The following is a 14340-nucleotide window of genomic DNA, read 5'->3' as shown; positions in this document are numbered from 1 at the left end:
ATATGTATATAGATATATATATATATGCAGGTACACATACATGTATATAGATTTCAGTTTTCATATGTTTACTATATCACTTATATAATATTCTTTAGTAAAATGCTAATTAATGGCTTAAACTTACCTTGCTTTTTTTTCCTTGCATTTACTATGTTGAGGCAATATGTTAAGTGCCTTATATTGCTTATTTTAATTAAACTTCACCACATGCCAATGATGTACATACCATTGTTATGTTCATTTTAACAGATGAGTGTGCTAAGGTTTGGCAAAGTAAAGAGTCGCACAGCTTATAAATGTTCGAGTTGAGATTCTAACTCCAGCAGTGTAAGTCTAGCTCCAGAATTTGTAGCCCGTCCTCCTACCCACTTTTCTTGCTCTAAGCCTCCTTCAGAAAGAGCTCTGTGTTGTAACTGTCATGGAACTGCATAAAGAATATTGTTGAAGAAATCATAAGGTCTAGGGATAGTTTCCAGCTCCAGTTCTGGCTGTGTGTACTCCCCTCCTCTACTCTTTGAATTCATTTCTTATCTGTAAAATTAGGATCTTGAAGTACACATTGTAGCATTGTATGAATATATGAAATGACATTTGGCCTAAAAGTCCATACCATATCCTTAAGCATTGCCAAATACTTGGGAGAGTAGGAGGAGTTGTGAAATATAAAGTGAAATTGTGCATGAGACTTAAGCAAAATAGAGACCCCTGGAATGTGTGTGTGGAGAAAGAGATTGAATGAAGCCAGTTGAGCACTGCTAGTAGTGCTAGAATTTAGTAACAGTGATTTGTTTTTAAGAGTGAAACCAGGGAACTGAGGGAGAGGAGGAGAGCTCGGCGAAAAGAGAGAACAGTTACAAATTATAAATTTGCTTGGTTTGTTTTAAATGCAAAATGAAGAGAAAAAGGCAGAAATCAGCAAGTTTTAGGAAAACCCTGATATCCAAGGCCTCTCCAGCCTGTGGGAATTAGCAGGACATATTAGCCTTATGGCCCAGTTGGCCTGGTTTCCACCCTCATGCGTTGAAGAATGATCCCAGTTATTTGCAAATCCCCATTTCCAGAACATTTCTGGGAGTCCCCAGAATTTTCACATTTATTCTCCAACAGGCCTCGGCTGAGCTGTTGCTGAGTGCATGGGACAGCCACTTTCCAGATACATTGTAGTCTTCTCCCGCCTTGCTGCAGATTCTCTGGGAGAAGGCTGCCTTACCACAGGTGCTGTCTCCCAGGGCTCCCAAAGCACCAGAGCCCTGGAGGTATTCAAACAGCCTAGTATGTTCTTCAGTCTTCCTTACAGAGGAGGAGCCTGGGTATAGTCCATGCACAAATGTGGAGCACAGCCCTTTCTCCATGGGGATTAGACCTGGTCACCTAGGTGAGGCGGGCAACTGGACTCTGATCTTTCAGTTCGAGCATCAGATACCTGCACTCAAAATTTTGGTGGCATATTTTCCTTGATGCAAATCACCACTGCAAATAGATGCCTAGGGACTCTGCACCCCACCCCCAGTTGTCCAAACTCAGGGTAGGTTTAGCCAGCATGTGCTCTGTGGGAAAAGGGGACAATTGTGATGGTTTATTAGAGGGTTGTGACAAATGCAAACATGTTCTGGGAAAGAGAGCTTTCAGAAATGTTGTTTGGGCCCGGCATGAATCAATGACACATGTTTATCTAAGATACACTTATAGATTCTTGAAAGATCATTCTTGAGTCCATGTGTTTCATGATGAATAATCGACCTTCTCTAAAGCCTTAGAATCTAGAATTAGAAGACATCCTAGAGCCCTAGAGATCTAATAATGATCTGTGCTCTTCTGAGGAAGGAAGAGACTAAATATAGAAAGTACTTGAGATGTGTGTGTAATGTGTATGTGTGTGCGTAGCTTAAGTTATATTTCATAGGCAAAGTCTTTGTATGCAAATCCAGCATTAATTGTGCATGAAGAAAGCATGTGTTCACTGACATGTAGATAAATCTTACTCCATTTCATTTTATATTACCCTACATGAAAAAAATATGTAAAGCCTAAATTTTATGGAATAGCAAAGTTTTCATCACCAAGTTGTAGTGTAATACTTCTTTTTAAGCAAATGAATGAAAAAAATGAACATTTAAAAAAGATTTTCCAGAATGAAAATGCCATAAGGGCTTTAAATAATACCACAGCAGGCACGTGACCTCTATGTTGCAATATAATATTTCTATTCCAGTCACCTTCTAGGGTCTCAGATCACAGGCCCAGCTGGAGAAATTTGTTCATAGCATAAATTTGCTAAAACCCCCTCAAACATACTCTCGGTATAGCTTGGTAATCCTCTGTTTCTCTGATCAGTTTATTCTCCATTTCCATGACTTTTCTCACATTGAAAAAACATGTACATAAGTGGAGCCACGCAGTTCAAACTCATGTTGTTTAAGTGTCAACTGTATTTTTATACCACTAAATCTCCTCTCTCCTATCAGCGAATAAGGCAATTTCTTCCAAATTTATTACAGGCTTACTGTAGAGAAACATTTCTGGTTGTTTTGGCATTACAAATGTCTGATTCTATCCAAGACCATAAGAATAGTGAGAATAATGGTTAGGGCAACTGTGCGGACCTGGGAGTCATGCTGCCTGGATTCAAATCCATGCTTCACCATTTGCTAGCTACATATCTTAGGACAAGATTTTTAACCTGTCTGCCAAAGTTTTTTCATCTGAATAGGATCCTAATAGTAGTATCTGCCTCACAGGTGGTTGTTGTGAGCATTGCAACAGTGCTTGGAATGTGAGTGGTACAAAGAATGGGCTAAATATATGCTGTTATTATTACTATTATTAAAGCAAATTGAAAAATAGAATATATTTGATAGAAATTTAAAAAATGAACTTAGCTGGAAATGCTTCTGTTCCCTAAAGTAAGTTACTTTTATATTTGCTTATTTTACATGTATAGATATGCAATATACCATCCTCCCCACATTTTGGGGGCACCTTTTATTTTCCAGACCCTCAGACCGTGAAATCTATGTCTTCACTTTTGCTGAGCTGTTGAGCTTTATGGTGAAGGACACAGCATTTCTAATCACCCAAGTTTCTGAATAGCTGGGACCCAGGCAGGCCAAGGACGTTGAAATTATGTGACTCTCACCTGACATAATACACCTGCTTTCCCAGATGCAAAAATTCTATTCTTCTCATCTGCCTCTTCCCTGATTTTGATTTATCTGCCTAGTCTTTTTGTATTTATTTGTCTCCTCTTCTTTAATAATATTAAGATTTCAAAAAGGAACAATATTTTGCTATTTTCAAACCATATTTATATAACATTATCTCATTTTATTGTCACAACAGCTCCTGGAGAAAAGGCAGATTTCTCCATTTATGATCAATCTGTCTTTTTTCTTTATTGTTGCTTTTATTATTACTATTATTCCTTCCTTATCCAGTTTAGATTCCACAGTCCATCATTTAAATAGTATTTTTTACAGTGTCCTAAGCTTTCTTGCCCTTCTGCTATTTTGTCATCTCCTCTAGCAAAACCTTAACCCTGGATAAAATCAAATAGAGAGTTTCCTGGATCCATAGTTTGCCTGGATCTAGCAGCAGGACCTTGCAGGAGCAATTTGTTCATACTCTGAATTTGTTACCACATCCTCAGGTGTGCCCTCCATACAGCTTGGCAATCCTAGTTCTCTGACTACTTTATTCTCCAGTTCCATGACTTCTCCCATGTTACCATTCTGCTCAGTATTCTGACTCTACCTATGCCCCTACCTTGGGCATGACGTCACTACTGCTTTGACAGGGATGACATGAGCCATCACATCAGATCCTCACTGCCACTATTGCAAATCTGTGGATATCTGTGATAATGATACCTTTCTATTTTGTAGAGAAACTGCCCTTCTTCATGACTTAGGTGATGTTATCCATCCGTGCTTTTGATTTCTTGAAACTTACACTGTCTTTCATCCCTTCTTTCTTACCTTGATTGTTCTAATTGGCTTATAAATGTGCCCACAATTCAAAAACAAAAAGCCAAACTCAAATGAAAACCCCTCAATGCAGCAACCCTGTCCTACTGTTGTCCCATTGCAGGTTAGTTTAACGTACATGAAAATACTCTGTAAATAGCAAAATTTTGTAGATATTCAGGAGGCAAGATGTTTGATGATATTAGTGTATAGAATAATGTGACCTCCAACAAGGGCAATTGGACATTTGCTTTCTGAACAAAAAGACGAGGAGGAGATGAGTTAGGGAACTCCAGTGACTGGACACCTAGAAAAATCATCATCAAAGAAGGTTTATCAATCTTCTTGGAGTATAGGTCAGATCTACTGCTCTACAACCAGTATCAAATCAAAATCAATTTTTTAAACACACTGAAAAAGGCTTTTGTTTCTAATGACATTTTATTAAGGAAAAAGTAATATGAACAGAAACATTTCTAACTTTAAGAGAGTTGCGGAATCATTTTTTAGTCCTCCAATCCTTCACCTTTGCCAGCATGTAGTAGTGGTAATGTAGGAAGAGACAGTGAAGGGAGATACAGCCGTCATTAGCGACCAACCTGAAAACAAATCTCAAACACAGTTTTTAAAGACTAGAAATCATTGTGGGCAATAAAAGACATCTTCTTAAGAACTTTTTGCAAGCAATTTTTCCCCATGAGATTAGACTGATCCCCCTTTTTCTTTTAATGTCTAGGGACATTAGTTAGAGTAGTTGTTGCATCTGGGAGGCGCTGAAGAAGACGCTGGTGTCACAGGGTTGTTTTCATACATATTTGGAATAACCAGGACAGGCTGGAAAGAATGAATAAAAACCAGCAATAAGGTTACTACAATCCTATGCAATTTCTCCTGGTACCATCAGAGTGAAGGACAAAGAGCATTCTGGTAAGCCCATAGTAGGATTTAGCAGACACAAGTCTGTATTTCTCCAGGGCATCTTCAGATTATTTTACAAAGAAGAGACACAACTCACCATGTTGGTCGTGGTGTTTGCTTGGTTGGCAAAATAAGCTGTGACACAAGCTGTGCAGACCTCCAAGAGGGAGAAGATCATCAGCATGGCTGAAATGCCTTGTCCAGAAAGCTGAAATCATAAATAGATAGTGAAATTTTGGCTAATCAGGAGGGCCTCACATGGGCTTCAAAAATTATTGACTCATCAAATGTGCTATTGCTTATACTCAACTTGCTCCATGCTTATTCTTCCAGTATCATCGAATGCTTGTTCCAGAGGAGTGTGAAGTTATTTTGAATTTTCTTTAAAATACCAGAAGTCTTTCCTTTTGGTAAGTAGGCTATTTTGTTTAGAAATATTAGAAAGAAGGTAGTTTTTTTTTCCTTTGTGACGGCCTCATTGCTTTTTTTATAAAAATGTTAAAAAAGTCAAGCAATATAGAAACCAATGGATCATTCAAAATGCCACTGCTTAGAAATAACCAAAACTAATGTTTGATGACTGTTATCCTAGCGCTCTGTGTACAGGGAAAAGGCAGAAGAATGGATATGTGGAAAGATGCCATGAGAGAGGAAAAAACAGAGACCAAGAGAGAGGAGCATCATTCTATAAGAATGGAATCATGTTATTTCGATTTTAAGTAAAAGTGTTAAGCTCACTTGAACTCTATACAGGCCTTCTACTTGATCAGATACAGTGTAGGTGAATTTTCCTTCATTCACACTTCTGTTTATTTGGGTCCCATTTGTCTTCCTTGCTTCCATTACAACATGAGCCCTAGCTGTTGTTTCATATCCATGTTTCTAAATGTGAACATATAGCTGTTGCAGGGAGAGATATAGCTTAGCTGGCCCTGAGCACAGTTCTTGCTAGTGAACATGGGCTTTGCTTTTTCTGTCTTCTGAGAGCCTGCTAAATGCTTAGTACGGAGGCCTGCTCCTTGACTGGAGGTTTATTCCTGTGCATTTCTGCTCATTCCCTGCTGGTAGCAGGGTACCATGCAGGGTATGGGAAGGTGTTGCCCTTTCTTCTGTCTCCTGAGGTCCTGGGTACTACCCATGGTCTTGTACCATACAGGATTTGCTTTATCCTTTCGCAGAATTGACTGCTCTCCACCCCAGCCTTCTCAACTACACTCAAGAGTGTTAGTGAGACTTCTCAGTAATTTTTTTGGCTTCCCTTTTTTCCTTAGTTTTGTTTCTAGGGAAACAAGAGTGAGGTCTAAAAGCTGTGCTTTTTTTCAGCTACTTTGAGTAGCATCAGAATGATTCTTTTCTCTACTTGGATGCCAGTTTGAAAGCTGTTTTTTTGAATAATTTTTGTTCTTTTGTTTGGTATTTTGGAGGATGAATTTTGTTCTTGCTTCACTCTGCCTTATTTACCAAGAAGCTTTCTCATCTTTTTTTGCCTCCTGATATGGTTTGGCTCTGTGTCCCCACCCAAATCTCATCTTGTAGCTCCCATAATTCCCACTTGTTGTGGGAGGAACCTGGTGGGAGATGATTGAATTATGAGGGCGGGTCTTTCCCATGCTATTCTTGTGATAGTGAATGGGTCTCATGAGATCCGATGGTTTTAAAAAACAGGGGTTTCCCTGCACAAGCTCTATTTTTTTTTTTGCCTGCCCCCATCCATATAAGACATGATTTGCTCCTCCTTGCCTTCTGCCATGATTGTGAGGCCTCCCCAGCCGTATGGAACTCTAAGCTCATTAAAGCCCTTTTTCTTCCCAGTCTTTGGTATTTCTTTATCAGCAGTGTGAAAACAACCGAATACACCTTCTTATATAAGCTTTTCCTTACGCTGCAAACAGTGTTGTCCTTTGCAAGCACAAAAGTGATCATTCAAATTCCCGGCCTAAAACTCTTCTACGTTTTTAACAAAGAAGGATTGTCTCAGAACTTGGTGGAAAAGGAGTGTGCCAGCAATTCCAACTATTGACACTTCAAAGAACATACTCTAGGGGACAGGCATCTGATGGGAGTGCTTAGACAACTTTCAGATTATACCAATGGTTGGAGTCAGGATTTCAGAACCCTTTAGTTGAGGAGCAGATGGCTTCATAAGCCTGCCACTCTGAGATCCAGTGGAACAGAATTACTTACACAGTACTGAGTGAACTGATAAGGGAAATGTTACTGTGTTTATTTTTTCAAAATATTGTGATATTGTCTTAATGTTATTATGTTCTAGATATATAAGGAAGTCATTCTGTGTCTTTCTTAAGATATATATATCCCACAGTAATTTAATAAACTCTGCTTTTTGTAAACTGAAAAGCAAAAGCAAAACCAACCCCAACATAAAATAAAACAAAACATATAAAACTACTCTTCTGTGGTTTTCCATTGCTCACAGAATGAAAACCAAACTTCTTAACGTGGCCATTGAGGTAGAATGAAAGCTTCCAGTCCAACCTCATTTTATACCATGTTCCTCCATTCCTTATAGATGGTAAGCATTCCTGCCCTGGGGCCACCCATTTCCTCCTAAGGTTGGAGTCCATGCTTGGCTGTATAAGGCTAATGAATGTGTGATTCTGTTTTGAGCACATTCAGAGGCATGTGCTTCATTTTGCAATTGCTTCATTCCTTGGGTTTCTCTGTAAAAATCGGATGTTCTTATCCCTGTCATTTACCTCTCACTTCATACTTTACTCTGAAGTTTAACAAAAAACACTCAATAGCTTGACTACCTTATTTATATAGAATTTCAAATGTTGGGAAAATAATTTTTGGACAATTTTAGAAACCCTTCCCCATTGTTCATGTGATTGACAGTGAGATGGGCCAATAAAGGATGTCCTTTAAGCCTCCGTCTATCTGTAGAGGTAACCCTCTCACTTTATTCTATAGTCCTAGAGATCATATGACTAGGGGTGGGGCTAGAATAGAAAAAAGATTTTCCATTAGAGCTGGTGTACGGTATTAAGAGATAAAACATAGACCCACTTTACAGGACTGAAAAGAGAGCAAGCACATGGTGGATTATGGGATACTTACCACGGCCGAATAGTCTTGGTTAGGTATCCCATTGATGCACATATCCACCACCAGCAGAATCACTCCAATGAAGGCAAAGATAGAACTAACAATGTTCATTCCCAGGCTGCCTTTCACCTAGTGGAGATGGCAGGCAAAAATCAATTATATACAGGATCACTGAAGTTAAATGAAATAAGAATCAATCAAATTTCATGGTTCTTAATTTTTGAACTTTCAAAACAAATTTTCAAGTTGAAATTATTCTGTTTTCTGCCCTTCTGGGTAATTACCATAAACATTATTCTGTATGCAGCCTAGATGTAGGGTACTTCTAAAAAGCTGTAGAAAAATGTAAATCATATAAAGCAGGCACTCATCTATTGTTTTTACTAAAAGCCTCATGCACAATAACAACTATATTTTCTTTATAAAAAATGAAAAAACTTCTAATGAGCATTTTTCTGTGGCAGACACTGTGTTAAATTATTTAAATTATCTCACTTAACTCTTACAGCTTTTGTATGAGGTGGTATGATAGCATCTGATTTTTATAGATGGCAAAGTATTTAGACACAACATGTTTGCTGAAAAATTTAGGAATTAATGAAAACCCTAAGTCTCTCTAGGGACTAAATATGCACCCCCAAATTTAGAAGGAGAAACTCTTCAAGCTTTTGTGGGCAGAGGTGTATGGGTGACTACAAATCTTTCCCCAGTTTCTACAATAGGATTTTAACATGCAGAAGAATAATTGTGAAAGCAGATCTGCAGCTGACTTGCTAGGGGTGGCGTAGTTGAGTTCTTTAGAATGTGCTTGTACTGCAGCATGCCTTAGAGCCTCCTGATGGTCTCTGAAAGCTCTTAGAAAAATTGTCTTAGGTAAGTGTCAGTGGCTGTCTCCTCTAAGAGGATGGAATCTATGCTTGGACAATCTCAATTAGAGGGAAGGATCCTTAAAGGATGCAGAGAAAGGGTGCTTTATTTTGTTTTTGGACTACAACAGGAGTGGTTAATCAGAATTAGGCTTATTTTATTTTGATTTAATTATTTTATTCTTGTTTTGTCTGGAAGAGCATGAACTACACAATCCTGTGTTCCTCTTTCCCCATTCTTCCCTCTTGTGCTGGATTACATATAATTTTGACACCACCTCTGCTCTAGTTGACTCTAATTCTTGGTAAATCACTTTCTTTTTCCTGGTTCAATAGTAGACCGGGAAATTGCAATAGGTGGGGCGCTGTGACCAACAGAACTCAAGGTCCCATCTTACTGATCATTTTTATAAACTCTTCTTACGGAACAGGCTAGATTCATTTAATGGCAATTTAAAGAATTGTAAAACACACACCCAATCTTGAGTAAGAGTAGGAAAGACGCAAAAATATGAAAATAAAAATACAAGACAGAGCTGAGAAGTGGCAAATTAACAGTAGAGACTTGGTAACTGATGTGGCTAGTAGGTATTTCCTGGCTCCTGGGTTCTCCTTTGGACTTCCCATAATAGAGTGTGACCTGACTGAACCAGGGAGCTTTCAGGTTAAAGCTTAAACAACCCTGATCTTTACTGCTTCTCACCCTTGTCAGTTCAAGAGTCAGGATGTGGAACTCTGCCATTTCTTAGTGGCAGACTGTGTGGACCACTCTCCTACCCCAGCGCTCAGACCATGAGGCAACCAATAGATTTTTTTTGGGAAAGGTGCTCTCTTTTGCATTTCCCAAATCCAGCTTTTCAATTTTCCTCCCCAATATGTTAAGCTAATCTTTAAAGGGGTTCAAAAAGCAGAAACAGTCTAACTTACCAGACAAGAGGAAAGCTCCTTGGATGCTGACACAGAGAGAGAGCCTGAGATAATGAACTGTGGAAATGGACAAATTTAGTTGAGAAATGGGTTAACTCGTTGTGCTTGGGAGTTTCTCTTTATACAAAAGGTTGGTCTATTTATGTTCATCTAGCTTCCTTCTCAAAATTTTCTCTTGCACTTCTGAATTTTCTGGGTAACTCTCAGGCATATATGTCCTTGACTTCTTTTTTATTGTTTTCTCCTTAATTTCTGGCCCATGAGGAACTCATAATGTCTAAGCATTCCTTGTTCTGAGGCTTACGCTCCATCCCTTCTCATAATCAATTGCATTTTTTTAATTAAAAAAATTTTTTTGGAGATTGGGTCTCACTATATTGCTCAGGCTGGCCTCAATCTCTTGAACTCAAGCAATTCCCCGGCCTCAGCCTCCCAAGTAGCTGGGACTACAATCACATACCACTATGCCTGACTTACTTGCATATTTTTAATCATGTTTTCAATCACCTTTTTTTTTTTTCTCTCTCTCTCCACCCAATACATACATTTCCATCTCAAATGTAGTAGGAAACCAAAACTTTGGCTTGCTGGTTACATGATTACATTTTAAAGAATGGAATAAGCTCCTATTTAAAATGGTAAACAAGTTCCCGATTTTTTTATGCTCATTCAGAGCTGTTAATTTTTCTAAATTCTCCAGCCCTCAGATGTAGGGCTTTATCAAGAAATGAATTGTGAATTGGCTGGAGATATCAATACTTTATAAACCAAGAAGGAGTGGTGTTCTAGCAATCTACTCACAGAAAGGCCACCCCAGAATGGGTATCCACTAATAACAGCAGTAGAGGCAAAACCGAGTACTCTTCCATAAGGGAATACTGTTAGACACAAAATAATTCCAAAACCAAGGTGCATCAATCCAACCATGATCTGGATTACCTGAAAAAAGAAAACAACCATTTTAAAATTACTTCTTCACTTTCAGACGTGTGAAACGTTACTGTCATTGCTGCCCCTGCTTATTGATTGTCAATTTTGCTGAGATCCATGGTTGTCATTCAGGCATGCATCTGAAGCAGGAGGTGGGCCATGAAGATTCTGACATACACTAGAATAACTGGAGTGCAGGGCCCTTAGTGAAGCGCCTTGTTTTGAGGTATTTGGGGAGACTTATTGGGGTGGCCCAAGAAGAATTCTTCAGAAAGTACAGCTGCTTAATCATGCGTTAGCATCTCTGAAGGCCTCTAAAAGACTATTAGAAAAAAAATACTTTAACTGTGATGTCAGTAGTTGCTTTTTCAGATGGATCAGTTCTCTGCTTGGGTCATCCCAGTTACGGGTAAAGGGACTGGTGAAGATAAAACCATTTATAAGGCATGAATTATGTGCTTAGTCATGTTCTGAACACTTTACATTTATTGTTTCATGTAGTCCTCCCACAATTGGATTGAGTCCCAGAGACATAAAGACATGTGAGACCTTGTATCCAAGGTCACACAATTCCTGAGGGGCAGATCTGGGAATTTACTGCAGCACATTGACTGCTGAGCCTGTCTGAACTATTCAGTACTGTCTTCTTCCCCCATGCTCAGCTCTGCTCTACCTCTTCCATGAAGTCCTCTTGATTACACCAAATTAATCTTTTTTCTTTCTTTCTAAATTTCTGTTGCATCTCATGACATAAAACACACCTTGTTATTTGATTTTGTATTCATTGATATTGTTCTCTTTTAAAAAGTTGCAGGTGTGCAATCATTTTCTTACCATTCTTCTTACCAATCATGTGTTACTAAAAGTAAGGTATGCATCTTTTAGCTCCTTGTACCTCTTATTGAACCTTCCTTCATTGTAAATAAAGATAGATTTCTGAGGAATAACCATTTCTAGATTGGTCCAAAAGTTGACTGTAGATTTGTCATTTATTTTTCCCCATGTTTACACCTTATCTATCCAGGAAGACTGCAAATACAAAGGCTGCTGTATTTATTCAATAAAAAGCTACTGAACACAAGTAAATTGAATTAAAATAAAAAAACCCAGTTTTATAAACAATGCTAAAAGTTTCTTGAGACTTTGATAAAAACCGTGAACCTTTCTCCCTAAAAAATTATTCTTGCACCTCCATACACACACATACCATACTTTTGCATATAGTTTCAGAGGCATGATGGGCCTCCTTTAGCCTATCTCACTTAAAGAACTCTTGTATTAGACTTTATATTTGGTTTTTACAACTCTTCTTTAGAGCAGCAATTTAGCCATCTGGCCACAAACTTCCCATCCTCATCCTTGCTGTCACCTTGGTGAGGGACAGTTAGATCTGGATTTGTACTGGCCCTCATTTCTCCTCCTACAGCCCTGGCTGTACCATTTACTGATCAAAATTGCCTATAGGACAGACTTAAAAATTTGGACATACAATTTGTCTGCATTTGTGGACACAGAAGCACTTTAAGGTCTGAGTTGACTGGTACAGGTGTGCCACGTCCTGCCACCTGTGGCCCCTGCACTGTCGTGATGCCTGGAGCCTGCTGATGGTATAGAAATAATAATCTTCAGAGAGAGGAAGTAGCTTCTGCCAACTGGAGCTTTAAACAAAACTTCACAGTCTTTTAAAGTATTTTTATCACGCGCCTTTTTGGTGCCAGGCAGCGTGCTTCAGTGGTTCGTCATCCACTCAGTCAAAGCCAAAGCCTTCTGCTCTGCAGGCCTCACCAGCTGTGGCCTCTACCACTCCTCTGCCCTCCTGACAACTGCTCCCTCCCTCCCTCATTCTGTTCTATTTTATTGGCCTCCTCCCTGTTCTTCAAATCCATCATAGATATTTTCATCTAAAGACTTTTACACTGGTTGTTTTCACTTTCCCTGATATCTGCAGGGCTCACTCCTAACTTCAGGTTTTTGCTCAAATGTCATGTTCTAAGGAAAGCCCATTCTGACCGCCTTGAAATTGCTGCCTCCTCACTGTCTGGTACTTTTTAGCCCTTTTACACTTCTTTGTTTTGTCCATATCATTCGACACCTTCTAATACACTAAGTACTTTACTTCCTTCTTGTGTGTACAGTCTGATTTCCCCCACTAGGGCAAAAGTTCTGTAAAGGCAGAGATTGCACCTGCTTTGTACTCGGTGATATATTCCAAGCACCTATGTGGGGTTGGCTGTATGGGGGGGTTTGTCCCATTGGATTATTAGAAGTGGGGAATTTTCTCTATCTGGGAGGAGGAGGATCAGAAGGGCCACCTCCACAGCTTAGTAAATAGGCTGCTGCAAGAGAACTTAGGCTCATTTTTACTTCCCTAAAACATCACAACTTGAAATAGGTAGTAAGATGACTAGAAGATTTTCTGGCACATAATGAGCATTCATTTACGGAATGCTCCAGCAGAGAATTTCGAGCTATTCACAGGGAGAGACTTAATATAATTTGGTGGAATTGTACTAGCGGGATGAATGACGTATTTGGAAAGCACAGCGAAGGGAGTAACAATTCTACCTCGGCAGGTGGAATTTTCTTACAAATAGGGCATTTTTGTTTTTACAGTGCCTACAGAAACAAGGTGGTCAGTTCAGAGTCTCCTTTGTAGAAGTAAGGTGACAGTTATGCTGTAGCATCTCTAAGGATATTGGCGAGAGAGGCACAGCAGATGGAATGTCGAATGTCCCCCAATTCTTTCACACTCAGCCTTTCCCAGACTGCCCATTTGTAGTTTCCTTTTCTGGAGGCAGCCATCAATGTTCATTTTTATGTAAATTCACCTTTATGCAAATACCTGACTTGTAACCAATCCGGAGACGGGATTGAGATTGTCCAAAAAGTCCTTTGAAGAAATGAGATCAAGCTAGATGTAGTAGAGTTTCCGTCATATCAATATTACCAAATCCTCCAGCTAGGGAGGCTCCTCTGTCTCCTGTTATATTTTTGCTTGATCTAAAATAAAATGAACTCAAGGAAAAGTCTATAGGCAGACTAAATATTTCTGTCTAAAAGGGATAGTTTCAGAATAACATTCAAAACTTTTTAGCAATTGGATGATATTCTCTTCTCCTATAACTTATAAGAAGACCTTGCAAATGTGAATTTAAAATTCTAGTAGTAAATAGACTTACCCCTAGTACCTTTGCTTCTTCTTTAAAGTTTATTACTGCTCTTCCCACGCTTGGATTTATCATTTGTGTATTTCCTTGACCTGGTTGACTGACAGCAGAGGTTCCTGGAGATGTGATGAAGTAGGGCTGAGCACTCTGAGCACCCTGAGCTTGGTTTTCTAAGTTGATTGAACCCGGAGGCTGTTGAGATCCAGGAGCCGTAAAGCTGCTTGGTGGGTAGTAAGGGTTGGGTGTGGTTTCATATACTCCAGCATGGCTTGTTGGCTTGGATGACACCATGATGTCCTAAGTATCACAAAACATACCAAAGTGATACGTTTATCCAGAAAAGAAACTAAAGAAAATCTTACCAAATATCAAATGTCAATTATCTATGCAAATGGAGAGAGCAAGTGACAGATAATGGTCCATAACATCTGATAGAAACATGATTCTCATAAATCCCCAACCCCCAGGCCAAGGACTGGTACCCGTCCGTGGTCTGTT

General features: G+C 39.1%; 1 protein-coding gene and 1 long non-coding RNA gene across 2 annotated transcripts in view; one reads left to right on the top strand and one right to left on the bottom strand.

Annotated features, from left to right (window-relative positions):
* The window catches only part of LOC108581898, a 69722-nt gene that overhangs the window by 1789 nt on the left and 53593 nt on the right, over positions 1–14340 (top strand). The window lies entirely within an intron of this gene.
* On the bottom strand, positions 4386–14161 carry LOC101010789 (membrane-spanning 4-domains subfamily A member 12). The gene is made up of 6 exons (XM_031653625.1): positions 13855–14161; positions 10547–10684; positions 9746–9802; positions 7965–8081; positions 4981–5091; positions 4386–4799 (listed from the first exon to the last, which is right to left on the bottom strand). The coding sequence occupies exons 1-6, from the start codon at positions 14131–14133 to the stop codon at positions 4707–4709; spliced, it is 795 nt and encodes a 264-aa protein (XP_031509485.1). The 5' UTR covers positions 14134–14161; the 3' UTR covers positions 4386–4706.

The sequence above is a fragment of the Papio anubis genome, chromosome 12 (assembly GCF_008728515.1).
Source record: "Papio anubis isolate 15944 chromosome 12, Panubis1.0, whole genome shotgun sequence".
NCBI classification, from domain to species: domain Eukaryota; kingdom Metazoa; phylum Chordata; class Mammalia; order Primates; family Cercopithecidae; genus Papio; species Papio anubis.
This window is presented reverse-complemented; position numbering and strand designations above follow the sequence as displayed.

Excerpts from the sequence above, each read along its gene's own strand:
- LOC101010789 (XM_031653625.1), bottom strand. The coding sequence starts at position 14,133 with ATGGTGTCATCCAAGCCAACAAGCCATGCTGGAGTATATGAAACCACA. Across the intron at positions 10,685-13,854 it reads AAGAAGCAAAGGTACTAGGG|GTAATCCAGATCATGGTTGG; the intron begins GTAAGTCTATTT and ends TTCTTTTTTCAG. Across the intron at positions 4,800-4,980 it reads CAAACACCACGACCAACATG|CCTGTCCTGGTTATTCCAAA; the intron begins GTGAGTTGTGTC and ends CATTCTTTCCAG.